Source organism: Fukomys damarensis, unplaced genomic scaffold (genome assembly GCF_012274545.1).
Source record: "Fukomys damarensis isolate Sample0158 unplaced genomic scaffold, DMR_v1.0_HiC HiC_scaffold_26, whole genome shotgun sequence".
NCBI lineage: Eukaryota > Metazoa > Chordata > Mammalia > Rodentia > Bathyergidae > Fukomys > Fukomys damarensis.
In genome coordinates, this window is record NW_022900938.1 from 18,749,700 (window position 1) to 18,771,572 (window position 21,873).

General features: G+C 41.0%; 1 protein-coding gene across 4 annotated transcripts in view; it reads left to right on the forward strand.

Annotated features, from left to right (window-relative positions):
- The window catches only part of LOC104850230 (dual 3',5'-cyclic-AMP and -GMP phosphodiesterase 11A), a 355,951-nt gene that overhangs the window by 327,293 nt on the left and 6,785 nt on the right, over positions 1-21,873 (forward strand). Inside the window, exon 19 of one of the 4 annotated variants that reach the window (XM_010607064.3) lies at positions 9,751-10,236. The exons of the other annotated variants lie outside the window; for them this stretch is intronic. Coding sequence (XP_010605366.1) covers positions 9,751-9,894 — 144 coding nt within the window. The 3' untranslated portion in view covers positions 9,895-10,236. Of the gene's footprint in view, positions 1-9,750; positions 10,237-21,873 lie in introns of those variants that run through there. 4 annotated transcript variants of the gene reach the window in all.

Sequence of the window (21,873 nt, forward strand, 5' to 3'; positions counted from 1 at the left end):
CCTTCTTTTTTTTTTTTTTCTCATGGTACCAGGGATTGAACTCAGGACCTTGCATTTGCGAGGCAGGCGCCTGAACCAATGAGCTAAATCCCTGCCCCCGCTAATTTTCCTCTAATAGAGAAAACTCTGAAGTGAGTACCTTTGTTCAGTATTTTATGGGTTTATTTATTTATTTTTATTTATTTATTTTTTTTGGTACTGGGGATCAAACTCGGGTCCTTGTGCTTGCGAAGCAGCCGCCGGAACCACTGAGCTAAATCCCCAGCCCGTATGGGTTTATTTAATATTGAGTGTAATTGAAATAAGAAAGTTGTATTTCTTTAAATAACATAATTTTGGAGGAATTCTCTGTTCACAGAGATAAGATATCCTTAAATGCTGGAAGATAGAAAGGGAGTAACATTCCAGAATGTCAGGGAGCCGGACAGCAACAGGAAACCAGTTATCTCCCTTTCAGAGATAACCCGTGTGAGGCTCAGGACCAAGAGGAGCAGGTCCAGCCACAACTGGGGAGATCAGTGGCCCAAGGCTGCTGTTACAAATACAGTAGATCCAGCAGCTCAAAACAGCAGCACTTTATTCTCACACACTCTGGAGACCAGAATCAAGGTGGCAGCAGGCTTGGTTTTCCAAGGTCTCTGAGGGAGACCCTATTGCAGGTCTGTCTCCCAGTTTTGATAGTTGCCAACCATCCCAAGATGCTCCTTGACCGGCTCTGCAGTTGTCTTCACCTGGCTTTTATAGAGCCACCAACCATTGGACTTAACCTTATAAAGCCACCAACCACACAGATTCATTTTTTCTGAAGAACATCAGCGAAGACCCTATTTCCAAATATGGTCACATTTGCGGCACCTGTAATCCCAGCACTCAGGAGACTGAGACCGGAGGACAGCTGCCAGTTCCAGGCCAGTCGGGCTACATAGTGAAACCTTATCTCAAAAAACAAACCAAGCCAAACAAATACGGCTGCATCCACAGGCACAAGCAGTTAGGACTCAGGCACTGTATCTTTTGGAGGACACAACTCCATTTGCAATAGTGAACTTGAGGCATGGGCCTGGAAATGAGCATCACGAGTCTCCAGTGAGTGCGTTGCACTGCCTGATAAGCAGGTGATCTCTGATGCCAACTTGGGGGCCAGAGAGTTCTCCCATCACAGCACAGGTAGGGAAAACAGAGCTGAAAGTTAGGTCTGTGGAATGACTGGCTGGGCCCCAGATCCCATCCTACTCTGCATCTATCTAGGAAGGTGGCAGCCATATACCCCCAGCAACAGAATATTCTGCCCGAGAGGAATCAAAGCATGAGCAGGTTCTGCACACACTTGAACAGGGACTCTAATCAGCTCCCCGGGGCAGGGACACCCTGGAAATGGTGCTCACCAGTTGACAAGCACAGCTCTCCCACTTCCTGCCCTCCTCCCCCTTCTGCCCTGCCTTGAGTGAGTCTCTCAGTGCCTTCCCTTTACATATTTGCAAACAGATAAGGGCTGCAGAGTGTCTGAGGAAAGTCACCAATATGAAGGAATGGGCAGTGGAAAACACAAAGCCAGGTGTGGCGATGCAGGCTTGTTATCCCAGCACTCTGGAAGGCTGAGGCAGGAGGTTCTCCCAGCCTGGGAAAAACCCTCTCTCAAAATTTAAAAATAAAGGGCATGGAGATACAGCTCAGTGTAGGTTCAATCTCCCATATGATGTCAGGGGGAATTCAGGGCATACAGCAAGCACTGAAAAGGCTACTTCAAAAAAAATCTTAAAACCATCAAAAAGACAAAAGGAAGTTATGAAACAAGATAAAATGCCTGGGCTTTTTTCCCTTCTCCATTCTTTTTATTGCCAAGTCATGGTTCTTCTTCCTCATCTGGGCCCCTGTATTAGTAGGGGCCTCCTGACTGCCGCACTCAGCATGAGTCGTGCTCAGCAGCCCTTTCTAGACTCATCCCACTTCCCATCCTCCATCCCCCACGTGATTCCCTAAACTGTCTTCCTACAGCAAAGCTGAGCCCCATTCACCTGTTCAAAAACTCGTCGGCCGTCCTCTCCCCTGGTCCCCAAGTCGCCAGGCGTGAACTTGGCATCCCACCTCCCCCTCTGGTTCCTGGGTGCCACCTGCCATTTCCCAAATTGCTACCTCACTAATGTCCCACACCTGACCCCTTGCACCCCCAGCTGGCCTTTCCCTCCCCCTAAGCCAATCCCACTTTTACTTTTGGGCTCAGCCTCCTTGTAAAATCTCTGTTTGCACCCAAGAAGTAAATATCCTAGCCTCAGGACCCGCCCTGGTTTCCTTCGTTAGCATATTGTAATTATTTGCATTCATCCTCTGTTAGCCACAATGCCCACCGCACATGAAGGCTACCACCCACCTCTCTCATCCCTGTGTATAAGTTGTTATGGGCTGGGCCCCTAGGACCCCAGGAGCTGCCTCAGAGAGGGACAAAGCAAGAAAGATTAGGTTGCTACATGGCTCCTAGTAAGACCTTGTGTTCCCTCAGTGTCTTACGCTCTCGGATGCCCTGCAGTGAGCTGCATTACTGAGGAGCCCTCTGGCAGGCGTTAGCATTTCTGCCTTCATTTCATGGATGAGAAACTAGGGAGGTTATACTTGGTGCTCAGAATACCCACCGTGAATTGGGGGAGTTTCGTCATCGGGACTAATACCTCCTACAAGCAAAGAGAAGGACAAGCTATATGATCCTAAAATAACAAAGAACAAAGTATTGCTGTCCAGATCCTTGATTTAATCTGTCATCTGCTAGGGTCTTAGTGTCTCTGGTGATCTGAACAGCTGAAAACTCTAAATAGGAAAGAAGGAACAGAAATACAGAGAAAGAGCTGGTAAGACAGAGAAACAAGATCTAAGACCAGGACCAAAGATGAGGCAGTAAGGCCTGAGGGTTGTTCTAAAGCATCCTCTTTCAAACCTGCCCCCCACGCTCAGGAACATAGCCCTCCTCATCTGAGCTGTCTCCTCACGGTGATTGTCACTGGCTCCCAGGACTGGCTGAAAGTAGCTTCACTCTGCAGCTTCTAAAGGAGTTTAGCCAGCAGGCTTCAAGTGTTTACTATGTGCTCAGCATTGCCCAAACATTACCTGATTTAATCTTAGTAATAGCAAATTATAAATACCATGACTATTACTTTTCTCAGAAGTGAAAACTGAGACTACTACTGTTACTCGCCCACAAGTGTACAGCAAGTGACAGAGCTTAGATTCGTTCTGCCTTCAAATCGGGGGCCCTTAGGCAGTGCCAGAACCACTGCCACCTGAGGTCACGTTAGCATTCTGCAAACCTCTTGGCCTTTATTGGGCCCTTAAACAGCAGCAGCGTGCTGCTATAATCCTGAAGTGCTTATCTCAAAACAGACCTGCAAATTCTCTGTGGGTGAGGAAGGCAGGACCCTGAATAGTGTATGATTATTAAGAGAAACTGGGGTGCCGGATCCCAGCACTCGGAAGGCTGAGGCAGGAGGATTGCTGTGAGTTTGAGATCAGAATGGGCTACATATTAAGTTTAAGGCCAACCTTCAGGCTGGGGATTTAGCTCAATGGTTCCAGTGCCTGCCAAGCAAGCACAACGACTGGAGTTCAATCCCAGGTACCCCCCCCAAAAAAGGCCAACCTAAACTACACAGCAGGACCTTGTTGTGGGGGGAGTGGAATTAGGACCCGAGATTAGTTTAGGGCTCACCTCATATAGCCCCCAGTCTACTATAAGATGTTAAGTATATGATCTCAGAGTTTTCAAAGCTACTCTGAGGGGCAAAATAAAAAGGAGTAATGCAGATTTCAGACAGGACGAAAGCAACTGAACCAGAGTTTGTTTTGAAGGACAGCATGGTGAACCAAGATGCTTTCAAGAACAGGAAAATGTAATGAAAAGTCAGCAAACAAGGTAGAAAAGACAGCCCTGAGAGGGCCTGAGAAACTGAACAGAAAATCTGAAGGAAGATAAATGGATAATTTAACAGCCATTCAGTTTTTAAGGAAGACAAAGAACGAGCTACATTGCATCAGAAAGGACCTAGAAATGATGATGGATGGGCCCCTTCCGATGCGTGGTGAACGCAACAGAACCACTGCCGCCTGCAGAATTCCCAACTGAGGGCAAATTTGAGGAACTAAATAAGGATATGAGACTGATACGGATTGAAGAGTTTTTCAAAATCTATTTAATGGCCAGGCAGGGGACATCGATCGTTTCTCAGAGGCAGGCTGGGCAGCAGGGAGGTGTCAGCGCTCTCTGCGACGTGGGGAGGGCGACTGTACACAGCACCTCCAGGGATTAGAGTCCCCCTGGACCGCGGTGGTGAAGCGCTAAATTATTTTGATCTTTATGAAATAAGCATTTCCCTCTTCGTTCCTCGTACTGGTAAGCATCCTTTAATATTAACAAGCGGATGACTTATTACTTAATAATTCTACCGCATGGCTAGAGGTTGTGTGTTCCTCTAGACACCTAGGTTTGAAATATTTTATCGTTAAATAGTCAATACACAACCAGTGAACACAATTCAGAAAGTACAGGGGACATGAAAGTATTAGAGAAAAGTGATTCTCCCCCAAACTGTCTGCCAGTCTCCGGTCTCAGGCAACCACAATCACCCAGTCCCTTGTGCATGACGAAGACAGTCTCTATGAAAGCATAAAACTGCGTGGGGCACCTTGTTTTGTTTCTTTGGCTTTGCAGTAGTGGGTATTGGACCCAGGGAGCCCTAAAGACGATCCCCACAGCCAGTGACGGTGAACCTTTCAGAGCTTTCAGTGATACAAGCAGCCCACTGTAGGTGCTATGGGTTTGCCACCACTTCCCCCATCCTTTTTTACATTTTAAAATTGGAGGCAGGTGCTTCCTAAGCTGCCTAGACTGACTTCAATCTGTGATCCTCCTGCTTTTTCTTCCTGAGTAGCTAGGATCACAGACTTGGGCCACCACGCCCAGCACCTGCCGTGTGTTTTTACACGGATATTTATACCAAAAAACATCACAGATCACTCTACACATGATCAGTGCATGTACAAGTGTACATCCCACTTCCTGTTGTGTATCCTTATGCTAAACACATTTATGTGATTGTTCATTTTCAGCCTCCTTCAGAAACTCTCTCAGTCCACTTTGGTGACTGCAGAGGTTCGATTTTTTTTTTGGTGTCAGGGATCGAACTCCGGACCTTGTGCTTGTGAGGCAGGCGGCAGAATGAACCACTGAGCTAAATCCCTGGCCCTAGGATTCGATTTTAAATATGAAAAATGGATTATTTAACCAATAAGTAATTATTCAATTATTTATGGACACTGATGTTTCTAGTAGTTTGCTATTATAAACATTGTGTAATAAGTATTCTTGTAAATAACTCATTTCCACATTTTATTGGCAGACTAAATCCCCACAATGGGATTGCTAGGTATTTGGAACTTGGGCACTTGAAATTTTGATAGACACTGCCAACTTTCTCTGTGTGGAGGTTGAAGTATCTCATACTCCCACTAGCAGTGTCTGAAGTACCTATTTTCCATACCCTTACCAATGCAGTATGCTACCAATGTTATCATCTCATATGGGCAAATTTTATCTCATATTTTTATTTGTATTTTCCACATTATAAATGAGTATGACTATACTTTTAATATAGATTTATCTATTTAGGAGTCATTTTTCTGCAAACTCTCTTCATATTTTTATCCACTTTTCTGTTGGCCTAGTGGTTTTATCTTACTGATTTGTAGGAGTTCACTCTGTATTAATGGAAAAAAGCTTTATCTGTAGCAAAAGTGGCAAATACTTTGCCCAGTTTAATCACTGAACTTCTCACCTTGTTTATGCTATGTGTGTGTTTACAAAGGCAAATTTATGAATTTTTTTCTTTATGACTGGATTTTGTGTCATACTTATAATGACTTTCCCATTACAAAATTAACTTTGTCAGGGCTTCTTTTAGTATTTCAGAGGTTTTTTTTATACTTATATCTTTGATTCCTCTGATTTGATTTTGTTTGATGTGAAATGTGAGGTGGGAATCTAGCCTTAGTTTTTAGATAGCTACCCAGTTTTCCCCACATCAGTTTTTGTTTTGTTTTGGTTTGGTTTGTTTTTTTTTGGTACTTGGGATCGAACTCAAGATCTTGTGCTTGAAAGGCAGGCACAATGCCACTGAGCTAAATTCCAGACCTCCCCGCATCAGTTTTTGACTGACTTTTCTTTAGGTGGTGAGAAGTCACTATTACCATCTACTACAGTTCTCTAAATTTGGTTCTATTTTTACTCTAGATGCTACGCTGTTGGCTTTATCTGCCTAATCATACTGTTTTAATTAATATCACTTTATAGTATATATTAACATATAATGAGCCTAGTTTCACCTTCTCCATTACTTTTTGGTATTCTCTAAGTTTGTGTATTTTTCCTTATAAACGTTTTTATTTTTTTGGTACTGGGCATCAAACTTGGGACCTTGCACTTGCATGGCAGGTGGCGGCACCTCTGAGCTAAATCCCTGGCCCTCTTTATAAACTTTGTATCACTAAAAAATCTAGTTTGTCTTCTTTTGGGGAAGTTTATTTAATATTAAATAGTCAAGTATTGAAAGGTAAACTAATATAAATGTTCGGATCATGTAAAAGAAAATGTTGCTCAAGGGCCAGGGATTTAGCTCGGTGGTTACACCACTTGTCTTGCTAGCACAAGGTCCCGAGTTCAATCCCTGTACAAAAAAAAGACAATGTTGTTCATTAGGAAATTTTTTTATCCATGGAAGTCTTATGCTCCTTTTTTTAAACTGCACTTTAGAAATGTAATAAAACTGTTGAGGATATTGGTCCAGCTGTTTGTATACATATAAACTTTTCCTATATCTTAATGTATAATTTAAAAGCCACAATAATAAATGTTATTGGAGAGATGGACCCTATTCTATGGATGAAGAGAAGGCCAGCTAAGGATATATCTTCCTCACATATCCATCCAGTGGCACATATAAATGTTTCCTTTCTTGTCTTCCTCTTCTTTCTATTGAAAACCTTATTTTCTTTTGTTTTTTCAGCTTTAATTGAGTTTATTCGTACATTTTAGGGATACAGTACAGTTGCTTTCATTTTTGGGATCTTGTACCTTTACATGACAGGTCTTGGTTCTCATTTTTCCCCTTGTCCCTGCCTTCCCTTCACCCCCTCCTCCCCTCCCTATTTACAAACACTTCATTTCCATCTTTTCATTATCTGAAAACCTTATTTTCTTTATTGTGTTATAGAATTAAGAAACAAAAGATTCCTTTTTCATGTGGAGAAAGATCACCAAAGTTGTGTGGAGGATTTTTGTTCCCAAAGGTCTTTACTAAACCAAAATATTTTTCCTGGGTGCTTTGAGTCTTGTCTGCTGCAGGACTGGACCACTGGGATGTGCAGTCCTGATGATTCTTCTCCACCATGAATCTGAGCACTGCTTGGTGCTAAGCATGAGAACAAAATTTAACCTCACAAAAAGTGCCCAGTAATCATCAGATTTGCCTGATGCCCAGTAAGTAGCTCATGACTACATAAAATTAGTCTCTGAGCTATTGGGACTCTCAAATATAACCTAAAAAGATAGAAGAGCAATGGGCTGGGGATTTGGCTCAGTGGTTCCACCGTCTGCCTCACAAGCACAAGGTTTCAAGTTCGATCCCCAGTACCAAGAAAAAAAGAAAAGAAAAAGAAGAAAATAGAAGAGCAAATGCTAAGAGAGTATTATAGAATCCACTCTTGGAGATCCTGTATGTTTATTCAGAACACTATTTGCACAAAAGGTAGAATTTGCAATTATATTTTTATGCAGCTCTCCCACACAGGCACCACACCCACTAAATTAGAGGGAGCCCTAGGACTCAAGGCACATGAGAAGCATATATAGAACTGTATAGTGAATGAACATTTACAGCTCAACAAACTAAAATTTTAAAATGATGCTGTTTACACATTGAACTTTGCAAAAATAATAAATGTTTTTATATTTCCATAAAATCTCAGGTGGCCTGATTTTATTGGAAAACACTCTGACATGCGGAGAGGTGGATTATTACCGTGTGGCTACGTTTTACTTACATGGTCCAACTACCTTTTATATGAAGCCCCATTCATCAGCAGGCTGTGGCTTCTGGGTCAGCAGGCATTCCTGCCAAGTCAGAAGTGGCCTACACAATGAACATGATTGATTAGCTTCCAGTCGACTCTGAAAACCCAGCCACCAGGATAAGCCAGGACAGGATCCTAGAGGGGCTCATTAGAACAGAAGAGACTGTTCTCCTTGCTCCCATTTACACAAGCTATCTTAGGCCTGCCTGTCATTTACTCCTTAAAATACTTGTCTTATTTTCCCAGAGTCAGCTAGAGTAGAAGTCGTAGGTAAGATTCACTGTCTACAACTAATGTTTGGGAGGTGGTGTTTCTTCCTTACTTGGTGGCAGCCCTCCCTTCTGTGACTTTGTCCTGAATGAATACCAGGGACAAGAGAACAAAAAATATTGTTCCATGGTCCTTGGCACTAGAGTAAGATGTGAGACAGCTTTTGTTACCAATGTTTCAGCTGAGATCCTTGATCCGTGGCTTGACATTCCAGCTTTGCCTTATATTTAACCATGATAAACCTTGGCCCTTTTAACTTAATTTTCACAATCTCAAGTGGCCCAATCTGTCTAAATAGGGCCAGTAATACCTACTCACAGCACTGTCATGAGGTTTAATCAGATCACCTGTGGAGAGTTCCTGGTCTGGCACCTGGAATACAGGGCCCTTTCATTAATGTGGTTAGCTATCTCAGCGAGATATGTTTTACTCTGTAGCACAGTGTGCAGACAGGTGGCCTACAGAATAAACCCACAGACATGTTTTATTGATTGAGCATGGGTTTTTAAATTTCAAAATGTGCACTTTGCCATAATCCCCACCACTCCCAACTGTATTATGCAGCCTACTTCATTCATTAATTTTACTGGCCTAGCCCAGAAGACATTTGAGTTTAAGACTCTTGCCCTATATTATGGAAATAACAATGCTATTAATCCAAGGAGACTAACATTCTTGCCTCATTAATTCAGAATGTTAATGTCATTTGTAAATATCGTTTTCTACAAAGGAATCCCTTGAGCATGTAAATAAAATAAGCAGAGCAAGTCACCTGTGAGGTAAGGCAGGAAATGGAAAGGGAAAGAAAAGAGCACTGTTGCATTTTCACTTTTACATGCTCTACTAATCTCTTCAAACCTTGGAAAAAATGGATGCCTTTCTAAATTATTACTAGTACTGTAATTAGCTTTCAGGATATTGGACATTGATGCTACAAACATCAGCCTCAGTTATAGTTTGAGAAGACGATGCCCTTAAGATTCCAATTGCAGATCTGAATCACTCTTGCACTGGGTTCTAACAAGCTGGCTTGCTTTCATACTAAACATTAGCTCTGTGGCTTTAACATCTTTACAGCTATTTGGATAACTGTCTCACAATATTTAGACTTTAAGGTCTCCAGTGTCACTAGCAAAATATATAAAGAAAACCTGACAGTATATTTTGGTATTTACATCAACCTCACACAGCCAACTTAATCATCATTGAATTGCATTGGTTCCATAGAGTAAAACACATATAGAAAAATAGTCTTTCCAGGTTGAAAAAGTTTTCCCAGTTGAAAAAAAGAATGGTAAACATGGTGTAACATTGAATTCTCACTGCGGAGAAAATAACTAGATGCTGTTTTTCCTTTCTGCGTCCACCTAGACCACAGAGAAAATTCTGGCTGACTGGAAGTTGCTCACTGGCTCTTTGAGTACTCCTTCCCTGCAAGCCACAGTTCACAGGCCTGCTGACTGCACCACCAGAGGAAGTGGGCATCCACTGCCAGTGTTTGCTGAGTCCCCATAACATGACAGGATACAAATGTGCAACCTTTAGAAGAAAAAGAAAATGTCATCCCTTTGTATTTGGCTATTTATACATCGTCCCTTCTTTAGTAACAGAACCTACCATTCTGGCCAGCGGAGGCAGATGAGTCAGAAGTTTGACCCCAGCTGGGGCAACTTAGTAACTTAGTGACAACCTGTCCCAAATTTGTTTTTAGAAAAAAAATTTTTAAGGACTGAGAGTATAGCTGAGTTTTCCATGAATTTTTTATCCCCCCTCCACCCTGTACCAGGGATTGAACCTCGGGACCTTGCACTTGCGAGGCAGGCGGCGGAACCACTGAGCTAAGTCCCCAGCCCACCTGAATTTCTACTGTATGAATTCTACTCATATCTCCCTGGCCACTCCTAAGCTCAAGGGAGGCTAAAGTTCATATTGGGCAGGTAATTAACTGTGACTACTAACCATATGTCAACTTGAATAGATTGAGAAATGCCAAGCAGATTGGTAAAGCACAGTTGCGAGGGTGTCTGTGAATGATTAACATGTAGGCCAGCAAACTGTGGAAACATGACCTATCTTGGATGTGGGTGGCACCAACCAGTAGGCTTCTAGCTTAGATGGAATAGAATAAAAAGGGAAAGAAGTATTCCCAGTTTGGAAAATCTCCAGTCTTCACCGCTACCAATGGGCATCAGTCTCCAGTTTCTTCAGCCTTCCAGTGCAGACTCTCCAGTGGGCTTTCATGCCCTCAACCTTAGACTGGTAGACTGGTGCTACATCCTTGATTTTTCACGCTCTGAGGCTTCCATCACCTTCTTGGACTGAGCAGCTGGATCCTCTAGCTTTCCAGTGCACAGATGGCCATTGCAGATTCTTCCCCTCTGATCCCACAGACCACTGTATATTGTCCCACCTCTGTTCCTGTAAGCTTACCTAATTAATCCCTTTACATAATTCTGTTCCTCTAGGGAACCCAAACTAATAATGATTTGAGTATCAGGAGTGGGGTAGGAATGCCTCTGCCACTGATGGTGGGGAAATCTTTCTTTTGGTACAATAATCTCATCGGAATTTCGGAGGTCAGTGTCCCCAGCTTCATTCAGTCCCTTGCAGACATCTGTATCCCAATTTACAGAATCCCATTCTTTTCCAATAAGTCACCTCACTTTAACTGCAGATACCCTATAAGGCCAGTCATTAAACATGCACTGTAACTCAGCAGATCACATTATAAGGGCTTGTATTTGGTTTTCAGCAACTTCATCCCCATACGTGAAGGAGAAAATGTTCTCATGACACACTTAGGAGCCTTTAAATTATTTGAGTATGTCGTTACTTTCCTTTGACAGTTTGTCCAGAGATGCTACAAACAACCATACAGCATCACTGTATTCCTTACTCTTCCAAAAATGTGTATTGTATGTAGAATCACTAAATTTCTGCTTTGCACAAGTGGTGAGTCAGGATGATCAAATGGGTCTATGTTGTCTATTTTTTTACACAGTTCACACCATCAACACTCTTGACGTTATCAGAAGAGATCATGGCAACTTTATGTCTCATCAAATTAGACAGCCAATTCCAGGAACCACTAAACCAATTAGAGAAATCAATCCTTACAAATCCTTACAATTCTATTTCTCTAGAACCACTCTCAGTAACAAAATCTCAGTGCATGAGAGAGTATTAATTAGGATTCTCTAGAGGAAATATGTGTGGGTGTATAGTATATATTAACATAAGGGGATTTACTAGTAGGCTCATAGGATCAAATGCAGGAGAGCCCACAATGTGTGGAGGATTAGAAGTGAAAGAATACATAATGGCCATCTGGGCACTGGAGAACTGGAGGATCTAACAAACTCTGTTAGAAACACCACAGTCCTGGCAGAATAAATGACTATGCTCTAAATAGAGTAGAAATTATAAGATGAGAGCTCTTTCAACTTTTGTGTATTCTACCTTGGGAAGAACTCAATAAATAATAAAATGTTCAGATCCTCAGCTCCTGTAAGCCCAATGTATCTGTCCGCTAGTCAAAGCTCTGGGCTTTTTTCTTATTATTCTACCCTTTGCTTTGTTCCCAAGATTCAGATTTACCTTTGGACAACTTTGAATCTTGTTCACTCAGAGTGACCAATATTTTCTTTCTGACCGATTTCAATATCTTGCAGACTATGTCATAGGAACACAGGGTGCGGCCACAGCAGCACGTGGATCTGTTAAGGAAACCATTTACTAGACAATCAGATATTCCTTAGGATAAAGAAACAGTGCCCGCCCGGAAATTTATTTATTAATAACAATATTAGCAGGGCTGTCTTTTGCAAAACCACATGCCAACATTATAAATATGGTAATATTACCAACATGAGCTCTGGAGTCAGAGTGCTGGGTCCAAACTACAGCTCTGTGGCCCCAGGCAAATTATATTGCCTTCCTGAGCCAAAATATTCTCATCTCTAAAATGGGCTAATGAGGAAAGCTCTTGCTCCTCTGGTTGTATTGAGGATTAAATTAGATAAAATATATGAAGCACAGATATAGCACCATGCCAAAGTCTTATGTGCACCCTATGGAAATATTTATTATCAATTTTCCAACTCCCACAAATATACAAAAAAACAATGTGGTAAGGTCTTTATGTGACTAATGTGAATGTATAAAACATTTATCTAAAGAAGTTTTGGCTTGCTTCTACATTCATCATTAGTGTTCATTTGGGTTTTTTTGAAATAAATTTTGACAACTGCTAGAAGCCTCTTACAGTAGTTAATACATTATCTTAAATAATGTGATGTAAATTAATTTTTACACAACCTTGGTTTCAAAAGCCATTGAGCTGGGAAAGGAAAAAGTGAGGTTTAGGAGTCTGCACTGCCTCCCATCTGGACCCCTGAGCCAGCTCCATCTGCTCTCACATGTAGTGACTAACACTGCAGCTACTCCCCTACCCTAAATACATGCAGTTTAGCTTTCTCTTTTTAAAGTCAAGAAAATGTTAAAGTGAATAGAAAGAAGTTCATCTCACATTTTCTAGGAAAAGGGAGGAATCATTTTGGCATTTCAGAGTTCTGTCTTTCTACTTTCATCAAAGTTTTCCATCAGGTTTTATGATTTGTTTTTGTTTTGTTTTGTGTCATTTCTGATTTTCATTATTTCTCAGTACAATAGTTCTCCTTCTCTGACAGTCTTATAGGTCATGTTGAGGGATCGGGACTCGATGAGCATATTTATATCAAGTGGGAGCCATGGAAAGGCTCAGAGTAGAGAAGGGCGAGCTTGGGTAGGTGGTTATGATCGACTTCATCCCCTGTGGCTTCAGGGTGGAGAGACGATTGCACAAGATCAAGAGGAAGGCTGGGAGATGGGTTGGGATGCTGTAGCAGAATTCCAACGGTTGGAAGGATGATAACACCTTGAATAAGGGTTGTAGAAATGGCTTCAGGCTGATGTACAAAGATCCTTTGAAGTTAAGCCTGACAAGACCTAGCAGTTAGCAGAATATGGGGAAAGATGGAGACGTTATGCTGGGCAGATGGCTGGAAGATAATGCTCGGCTTCTTGAGAGAGGAAACCTGAGAGATGTGAAGAAAGATGATGAGTTCAGCTCTAGGCAGTCAGTTCACGTGTGTGTCTGGCCTTCACAACAGGTGGAAGAGTAGGGGTTGATGAGCCAAACACGGCTTTACCAACCGTGTCGCTGCAGTGTAGTGTTGCCATCTGGGGAGATGTCATATTAAATCACAAGTAATCCTAATATTTTGGAACCAACAGGGATTAGTAATCCAGTACCTCACTCATTTAAAAGTGAAGATTTGCTCCCACATTTAGCCACTTTTTTTCTGAAGTCAAATACTTTAAATATGAATTTCCTGTGTGTTCTCAGAGATGTTGTCAAAACCTTGTGAATCGAGACAATTTCAAGGCCTTCCAGCACTCACTTGCTCTCTTATTCTTCATGTTTAAGGTATGGGCAAGGGTGAGGCCCACTGGTTATATTATCAATGATCTTCCATTTCAAAATACCAGACCCCAAATGGGCTTGTAACATTACAATTCAGAAATGAAGTCATTATGGTAGTAAAATTATCGTATTCTCATAACAAGGGTAATGCCCCAAACAGATATTTGAAGTGACTTCCAAATATAATCTATATTTTATCCCAAAAAATATTTCAAAAAAGACTCTAAGTTCTCTCTCTTACATCACACTTCATGTCTCTCAGCTTCTAATTATTTCTCTTGAGTAAGGTAGAGGTGAGTGAAGGCAAAAACTACTAACTCATATAGCTAGCAACTGTCTAAATATAATTCAACACAGGAGGGCAAAACTATCTTTACTTTGTCCTTAAAGAATTGAATAAGCAGGATTTAGCTCAGTGGTTCCACTGCCTACCTTGCAAGTGCAAGGACCTGAGTTCAATCCCTGGTACAAAAAAAAGAATTGTATAGCAGCTCAAATAATTTTTTCAAAGTTTTTTAAAGGTATTCGTGGCACAGGTAGACATTTTCAGGTTCAAAGGCAAATTTGGGGTTTAATTTAGTGATATTCTCTCTGCCCCCTTCCAACAACAGAATATGAGTACTCACTTTTTCTAAGAGCAAACCAGGCTGTTTGCAGACTCTTTTGTCCCATATCCAGCTGTTGAGTTCCAACAAATGAATATGATCAACTAACAATCATGCACTGAGCCAGGTGAGGGCAGGTGTGGATCACGCTGGCAGAAGGAAAACAAGACCAGAATCTGGCTCCTAGCAGCTTGCTAAACTGATAAAAACAAAGTCTCAGGAATAAGGTTAGTAAGAACATGATATTCATTTCCCAAGGGGGTTATTCTAGGTTTGTGTTTGCAGCAGGACTTTGTAGCAGAGTCATGAAAGATGACAAAGAACTAAATCAAGCCTGTAGAAATGAAGTCTAATCTTCCAGTATTGGGGCTTGAACTCAGAATCTTGTGCTTGTGAGGCAAGCACAGTGCCACTGAGCTAAACCCCAGGCCCTGAAAAGTCTAATATTTAAGATGAATAAAACAGTAGGTGAGATTCACAACAGAAGAAACCTCAATGATATAGCCACAGAAACCATCCAGATACAGGAAAGCCTGAAAAGAAATGTTCAGACACAGATGCAGGTCAGCACCAAATGACTTAGTACATGTATCAGTGGAGCCCCAGAGGGAAAAGGTGGCATTAGAAACAGTTGAAGCAAGTGGTTTTAAAAACTTGATGAAAATTATACACATAGAGAACCAAGATTCTCAATGAACCCCAGGCAGATGATACATGAAGGAAACTACATCAAGCCACATCAGGATCAAATTCTTTAAGGCCAATGATAAGAGAAAATCTTTAAAAGACAGAAGAAAGACATCTATATATTTGTAAAGTCCATAAGATATCTTTCAAGTAGTAAAAAAATACAAAAATACTTTAGATTTGAACAGTGTCATTGGAGAGGCACAGAATATATTTCAGGCATATGTGAAAAGGAGGCCAGAAGCTGGTGTGGTGGCACACACCTGTAATCCCAGCACTCGGGAGGCTGAAGTCAAGAAGTTCTACATACCAAGTTCAAGGCCAGCCTGGACTACTACAGTGTGAGACCTTTTCTCCAAAAAAAGAGTCCAACTTTACACCGGGAAATCAGAAACTACAGAAGGCAGAATATAAGCTAGGTGTTGAAGAATGACCAGTTTTCTATGAAGAGAAGTTTTCCCACAATACTTGGAGAATTGGAGAGACTTAAGTAAAATTCTTGGCTCCATCTCTCTACATATGACCATTGCCAGAGCACTTAACCTTATTAAACCTCAGTTTTATATCTATGGGGGATGGTGGTAAAAGTACCTACTGCATGAAACCACTATGAAAATTTTAGGAGGAAATGACTTCAAGCCCTCAGCCCTAGCCTACACAGTGAATGCTCAATATACAGAAGGTATTCTTACTTCTTTTTGCAAAGGGGCCTCAAAAAAAGAAGATAAAGAAAAGAATGGAATTAATATGAAAAAATGGGAACAAAGTCTTTGTAAATAGGGAGAGATGGAGGGTTTGAAGGGAGGGCAGGGAATGGGGAAAAAATAAGAACCAAGATAGAGTACATAAAGGTACATATTTTCAATGGAGAATGTCATTATACTGTATACCTAAAATGTACCAATAAACTTAACAACAATAACAGCAACAAAAGATATAGAGCAAGGGAATAGGTACAATTTGGAGGAAATCTTTTTGTCCTCTTCTAGCAGAGAACTATTAGGGTTTACACTGTAAAGCTGGTTAATTTTGGTCCTCCTTCTAATTGAAGAAAGCAGCATCAATTTAAGACCTGACAGGCAGTTCATTCTTAGAGGCCATAAAGTGATGGTTCTTAGCTGGACTGATACTACTCCTCCGGAGACATTTGCAACATATTTAATATTTAGGGTATTTTGGGTTACCATAACTTGATAAGGAGTTACGGTTGGGGGCTGCTGTTGGCTTCTGTAATATCCTACAGGACACAAGACAGGCCCACAAGGAAGAATTATCTGGCCCAGGGCTGGGGATTTAGCTCAGCGGTGCTGCCACCTGCCTTGCAAGCACAAGGACCCGGGTTTGATCCCCGGTACTATCCACCCCCAAAAGGAATTATCTGGCCCAAAAACAACAACAGAACTAAGGCTGAGAACTTACAGCAGCCTGTCAGTTCTTCTTACCAAATGAATGGCCATGAGTCCTTTAAACTGTCCGAGTCTTTGTTTCTTCAATCATAAAACAACAATGGAAAGAGAATGACAGTGGTACTTACCTCATAAGGTTCTTCAGAAAATGGGATGACACTGTCTGTAAAGTGCTCAGTGGAGTCTAACACAAAGTGAGCATTCAGTAAACATTTGCTAGCAACGGGAATTGTCTGTGAACACCCTGAAAACATCTGGAAATGGTCAAAGACAATTAAGAAATTTAAATAGATTGACTCACTCTTTGGGGAGTTTCTTTCAGAGAAGGAAGATAACAACAACAACAACAAAAATTCTTGGAGCAACATGATTGCACTTTTTGGGCACAGAGTACACATTAGCATCTGGACTGCATACAGGGGAGGGGGCCAGATGCCAGATTCATGTATTCTTGTTAGCTTTATCTGCCCTCACAGCATCATTACAGGCCTTAATCTAAACAGTCGGTATGGATTCTATGTTGCCTTTCTCTTTTAAGAATGGCTAATGTAAGGATGCTGTTCTATATCTTACATAGGGTTTGTACGTGCTGGTTTAGTAATGTCTGTCAAAATGCAAATGCATATGCTCTTTGGATCAGCAATACTGATTCTCGAATTTAATCTTTTGAAAAACCCAGTATCCACACAATGGCGCTCTATATGGGCATTCATCACAGCATTATTTGGAGTGGCCAACTATACACAATCCTTAGTTTCTATATTTTCGGGGTTTTTTTGTTTGTTTGTTTGTTTTGTTTTGTTGAGATAGGGTCTCGCTATGTAGTTGAGACTGACCTGGAACTCACTATGTAGCCCAGGCTGGTTTTGAACTCACAGCAATCCTCCTGCCTCAGCCTCCCAAGTGCTGGGATTACAGGCGTGCACCACCATGCCCAGCTTAGTTTCTGTATTTTTTAAAGGAACTGTTTAAACAAATTATGACAAAATACTAGGTAGCTATAAAAATGAGAAAGTCTCATTTATTATTTCATTTCATTTATTTATTTATTTATTTGGGGGGGTGCTGGAGATCAAACTCGGGCCCTTGCACTTGCAAGATAGGTAGCAAACCACCGAGCCAAATGCCCCAGCCCATCATTTTTTACTTATAAAGAATGGAAAAGTTCTTGAAGGATATACAAAAAATAAATAAATAAATAAATAAATAAATAAATAAATAAATAAATAAATGGATAACATCTCTTGCCTTTTGGTCAAAAACCCAATGGTTTAGGCAAATGAAGGGAGATTTTGCATTATACCTTTTGTATCCTGTGAGTTATGTAAACGTGTCACTTAGTCAAAACATAAATGAAATATGGAATAAATTATATGTGCTACACATGAAAGAATTCAACAATGGACTGTAAATTGAACCAGGAAGTGGGGTTCCTCAGCCATCCAGATGACTAGATGCCCAAGGTTAACATTGTGTCCCTTAGTGGAGCAAGTGTCCCAGATCCCGTCTGTGATGGGCCAGGAGGGGCCTGGAGAACACTTGGAGCTCTAGTGATAGCAAAAAAGTTGTCCCATGGGAGAAGCTATGCATCTCAAGTTGGGTTTTTGGTTCAGCATCCTCCTTAAACTACGCCTGGCACAGTACACGCATCATAATCCTGCATTGCTTGAGAAGTTTCTGGTTTAAGGGGAGATCATCCCAGAGATCAAAACCATTAGACAGAAGTTACAGAGGTGTGGGTTTCAGCTCAGCGTGGAGTAATATTCTCAGATCAGAATAAAGAGTGAAAAAGACTGACCCCAGAAGTAGTACAGTGAGTACCTCTGGAAACGCCCAACCAGGGCCTAAATGGTCACTCCACAGGGATGCCGTAGAGCATAGTTGGGCATCCTGTGGCTGACAGAGCCATTACAGCCCCTCTGTATGCATGTGGAGGCTGATCAGATGGGTACCGTTCCCTCTTTCTCTTTTATCAAGTGAGGAGCAAATCAAACTAGCCGTTAGTAGCAGTCTTAGAACCCGTCACCTGTCTGTCACTGTTGACAAGCTGTTGAGAATGTCCTGTCTTGGTGTGTGTTAGAAGCAGTTCTCTTGCAGATGGCACTGCATGAAATCACAATAAAACCCGGGCTTCGGGTTATGGATAGCCCTTTGCTTTGTAAGAGTTCCATATTCTCTCAGCTAATACATTTATACAACAAATATATGGGGCAAGAATAACTCCTCCTCAAGACAGGATTTTTGTTACCCTCGCCTAGAACCACTACATGGCCAGAAGAAAATGATGTTCTGACGTGGCAACTCTGTTTTGGGAGAATAGAACACAAAGAGAAGGAAGGAATTCTGAGAAAGATATGCCCCTTCCTCATGATTTTATTCAACACAAAAGAAACAAAAGGGAGAACAAAGAACAAGGATAAAGGAAAAAAGCTGTTTGGGGCGAAGCCAAATAAACTTACATGGTTTAAGGAATAAATTGGTGGAGTAACTCGAATCATGGGCAGGTGCTAGGAATGTAATTTAGTAAATGCTCGGGAACCTGCCAAGGAAGAGAAAAATGTGTTGCTTTTGAGATCATTTCCCAGCAGCTTCATAAAAGAAAACTGATTACAGGAATTTAATAAGTAAAACAGAGCCAGAAATATTGTAATCAAATGAGTTTTTAATTACATTTCAAGCAGAAAAAATTCCATTTGTGCTCCTGGGATTAAAAAAAAAATAAGTTCTAGAGAAATGCTTTTGTAGCAGGAAAATAACATAAACACTAATTTCCATAGGAATTATAGTAGTCAGTTTAATTAAAAGGCTTGATCAGAGTAAAGAGGAGCTGGTGCCAAACCATACTAAATAAAACCATGGCAGTTGTTGCTACTTCACACTATTGTCCATATTAAAAACACTGCTTGGGGCAGGAATTGGGCATCTGCATTTTTCTAATGAAAATAAACAGGATTTTTTGATCACCATCTGAGTTATGTTGTCTTGTTTCGTTATCATATAAAATAACTGGTACATCTGATTTAAAATTAGATGTTTATGCACAGTGTGATAAACATCACTGCTAGAGACAACAACAAAAACCGAGAAAATCCTCCATTTACCTGGCACCGAAGGAGAGACAGGTGCCACACTAGCTGGAGTGGAGAGCTCACTGTTCATTACTGAGCTGAATATTTCTGGACTGTCAACTCCACCCTATTGCTTTCATTTACATCTAGTTAAATTTTACTGGTTTTCCTGTACCTCCCTGGAGTGGAAGTTATCTCAGGGGATAAATGGAGGTTTACTAACAGGTGGTTTACAGGTGTGCACAGGGTGTGGGTGCATTCTGCCATTCTCAACATGAAAATTTATTCTTCCTGTTAGAGGAGTTGGCTGTTGACCACTTTCTAACCACGGAACATGCCTGGACTAAGGAAATCACAGTGGTTTAACTGTGTTCACTTTTTGTCCCCTTTGAGATGAGTGGGACACAGCTGTAAGGTGTCTCCATGCGACCAGGGGTATAACCTGTGGCTACAGAACAAGAGGCTAACTGACCAAAGCATAACAAGAACATCACCTTGCCCAGAGGCTGACACTCCCAAGGGCCCATGCTCCTTTTATTTGTTGCTTTATAGGAAAATATTTAAAACTACCTTATAGGGCTTAATGTAACAAGAGAGAAAAACTTTAATTTATCAGAATTCTAGGGAAATTGGACAAAGCAGAGTGGCTGCTGGGGAATAAAATAAGATTACTCTTCCTGTGTGAAAACCGTGGCCTTCGAGACGGGAACAAGCACGTAGGAGTGAGTTAAGTCTCTTCTATGAAAACCTCTAGTACTCAGCAGAGTCAGCGGGCATCCAAAATATGAGTAATTGTATTTCCTGTGAAAGGAGAGAACTACATGGAATTCTGTGTTAGGAATGATGAAGAATGGAGTCAAGAAGGCAGAGTCCAAGGAAGTAAGACTTTGAAGTCACGAAGAGGAGTTTAAAAGGTCGCAGGGTGTGAAATAGAGTTGCGGGAAAGTTTTATCTACATCTCAAGGATTCCAGCCCTACTGTCAGAATTCATGAGCCTTCTGTACATATCCACGGTGAGAGAACTGACAGATAAAAGAAGGAAGGGATGAAGAAGTGAGGGGAAAGCAAGTACCTGGGGTCAGGCCCCACCCAAATCTGAGGTCACCAGCAGTCACATTCAAGTTTCCTCAGAAGTTCATGCCTTCGGTATCTTCCTCTCCATCACAAACTTTAAAAGTTGTAAATCACAAAATTATTCGCCAGTTCGAGCTGATTACTAACAATGTCAAGATGTGTCCCTTATTCTTTCTCTGCTTGACTCGTGAAGAACAGTACAGAAGTAGACACTCATTCTATACGGCAGGCTGGTGCCCTCTCCTTGATCTTTCCTTGAGAAAAACATGTAAGACATGGCTTCAAAAGCAAAAGATAAGATTCTAAAAGGAAGCACTAACTTCCTGTATGGATTATCTTTCTCCTTCAATAGAATAAAGATCATTTGTAATCTTAACAGGTAAGAGATAACGTTTTGTCTTCGGTAAAATGCAGTCATTGTGAGGAATATCTAAGATGAAGTACATCAAGCAGCAATGTACCTAACACATAGTAGGTCTTCATACGCAGGAGCTCCAACTTACCCATGTGGATTGCCAGGTGTTTGTAATTCTTTGAGACTCTGGAGAGGGACAGTAGGTACAAGAAGTAAAAATGCTTAAAAACCAGTTTCTCATTAGATTCTGCTCATTTATGAATTGCTGTTATACAAATACCACCATGTGAATATATGTTCGGTGTTTAGTTTAACTATGCAGAAAACATAAAAGGAATCTGATTCAAGGCACAACCCAAATATTAGTAATGATTATCTCCTGATTATAATTATTGCTCTTTCCTACTTCTTTTAAACCCATTGTTCCTATGTTTTCTAAAATTAATGCATTACTTAAGAAATATATAAAAGGGAGGGCAGGGACAAGGGGAAAAAATGAAAACCAAGACATGTCATGTAGAGGTACAAATTCCCAACAATGAATGTAACTGTACTGTATCCCTAAAATGTACCAATAAACTCAAAGCTGAAAAAAAAAAGAAATATATAAAATAACTTTTTAAAAATCTTCATGTCTTCAAAGGATAATGATCATGTTAAAAGATTAAATGTCATCCAAAGACAATCAAGCCCTTTCTTGTATATATTTTTTTCATATATATATATATATATATATATATATATATGAAATATATATATACATTTTTTTGATTTTGGTACCAGGGTCAAACTTGGGACCTTGCACTTGCAAGGCAAGTGGCAGAACCACTGAGAT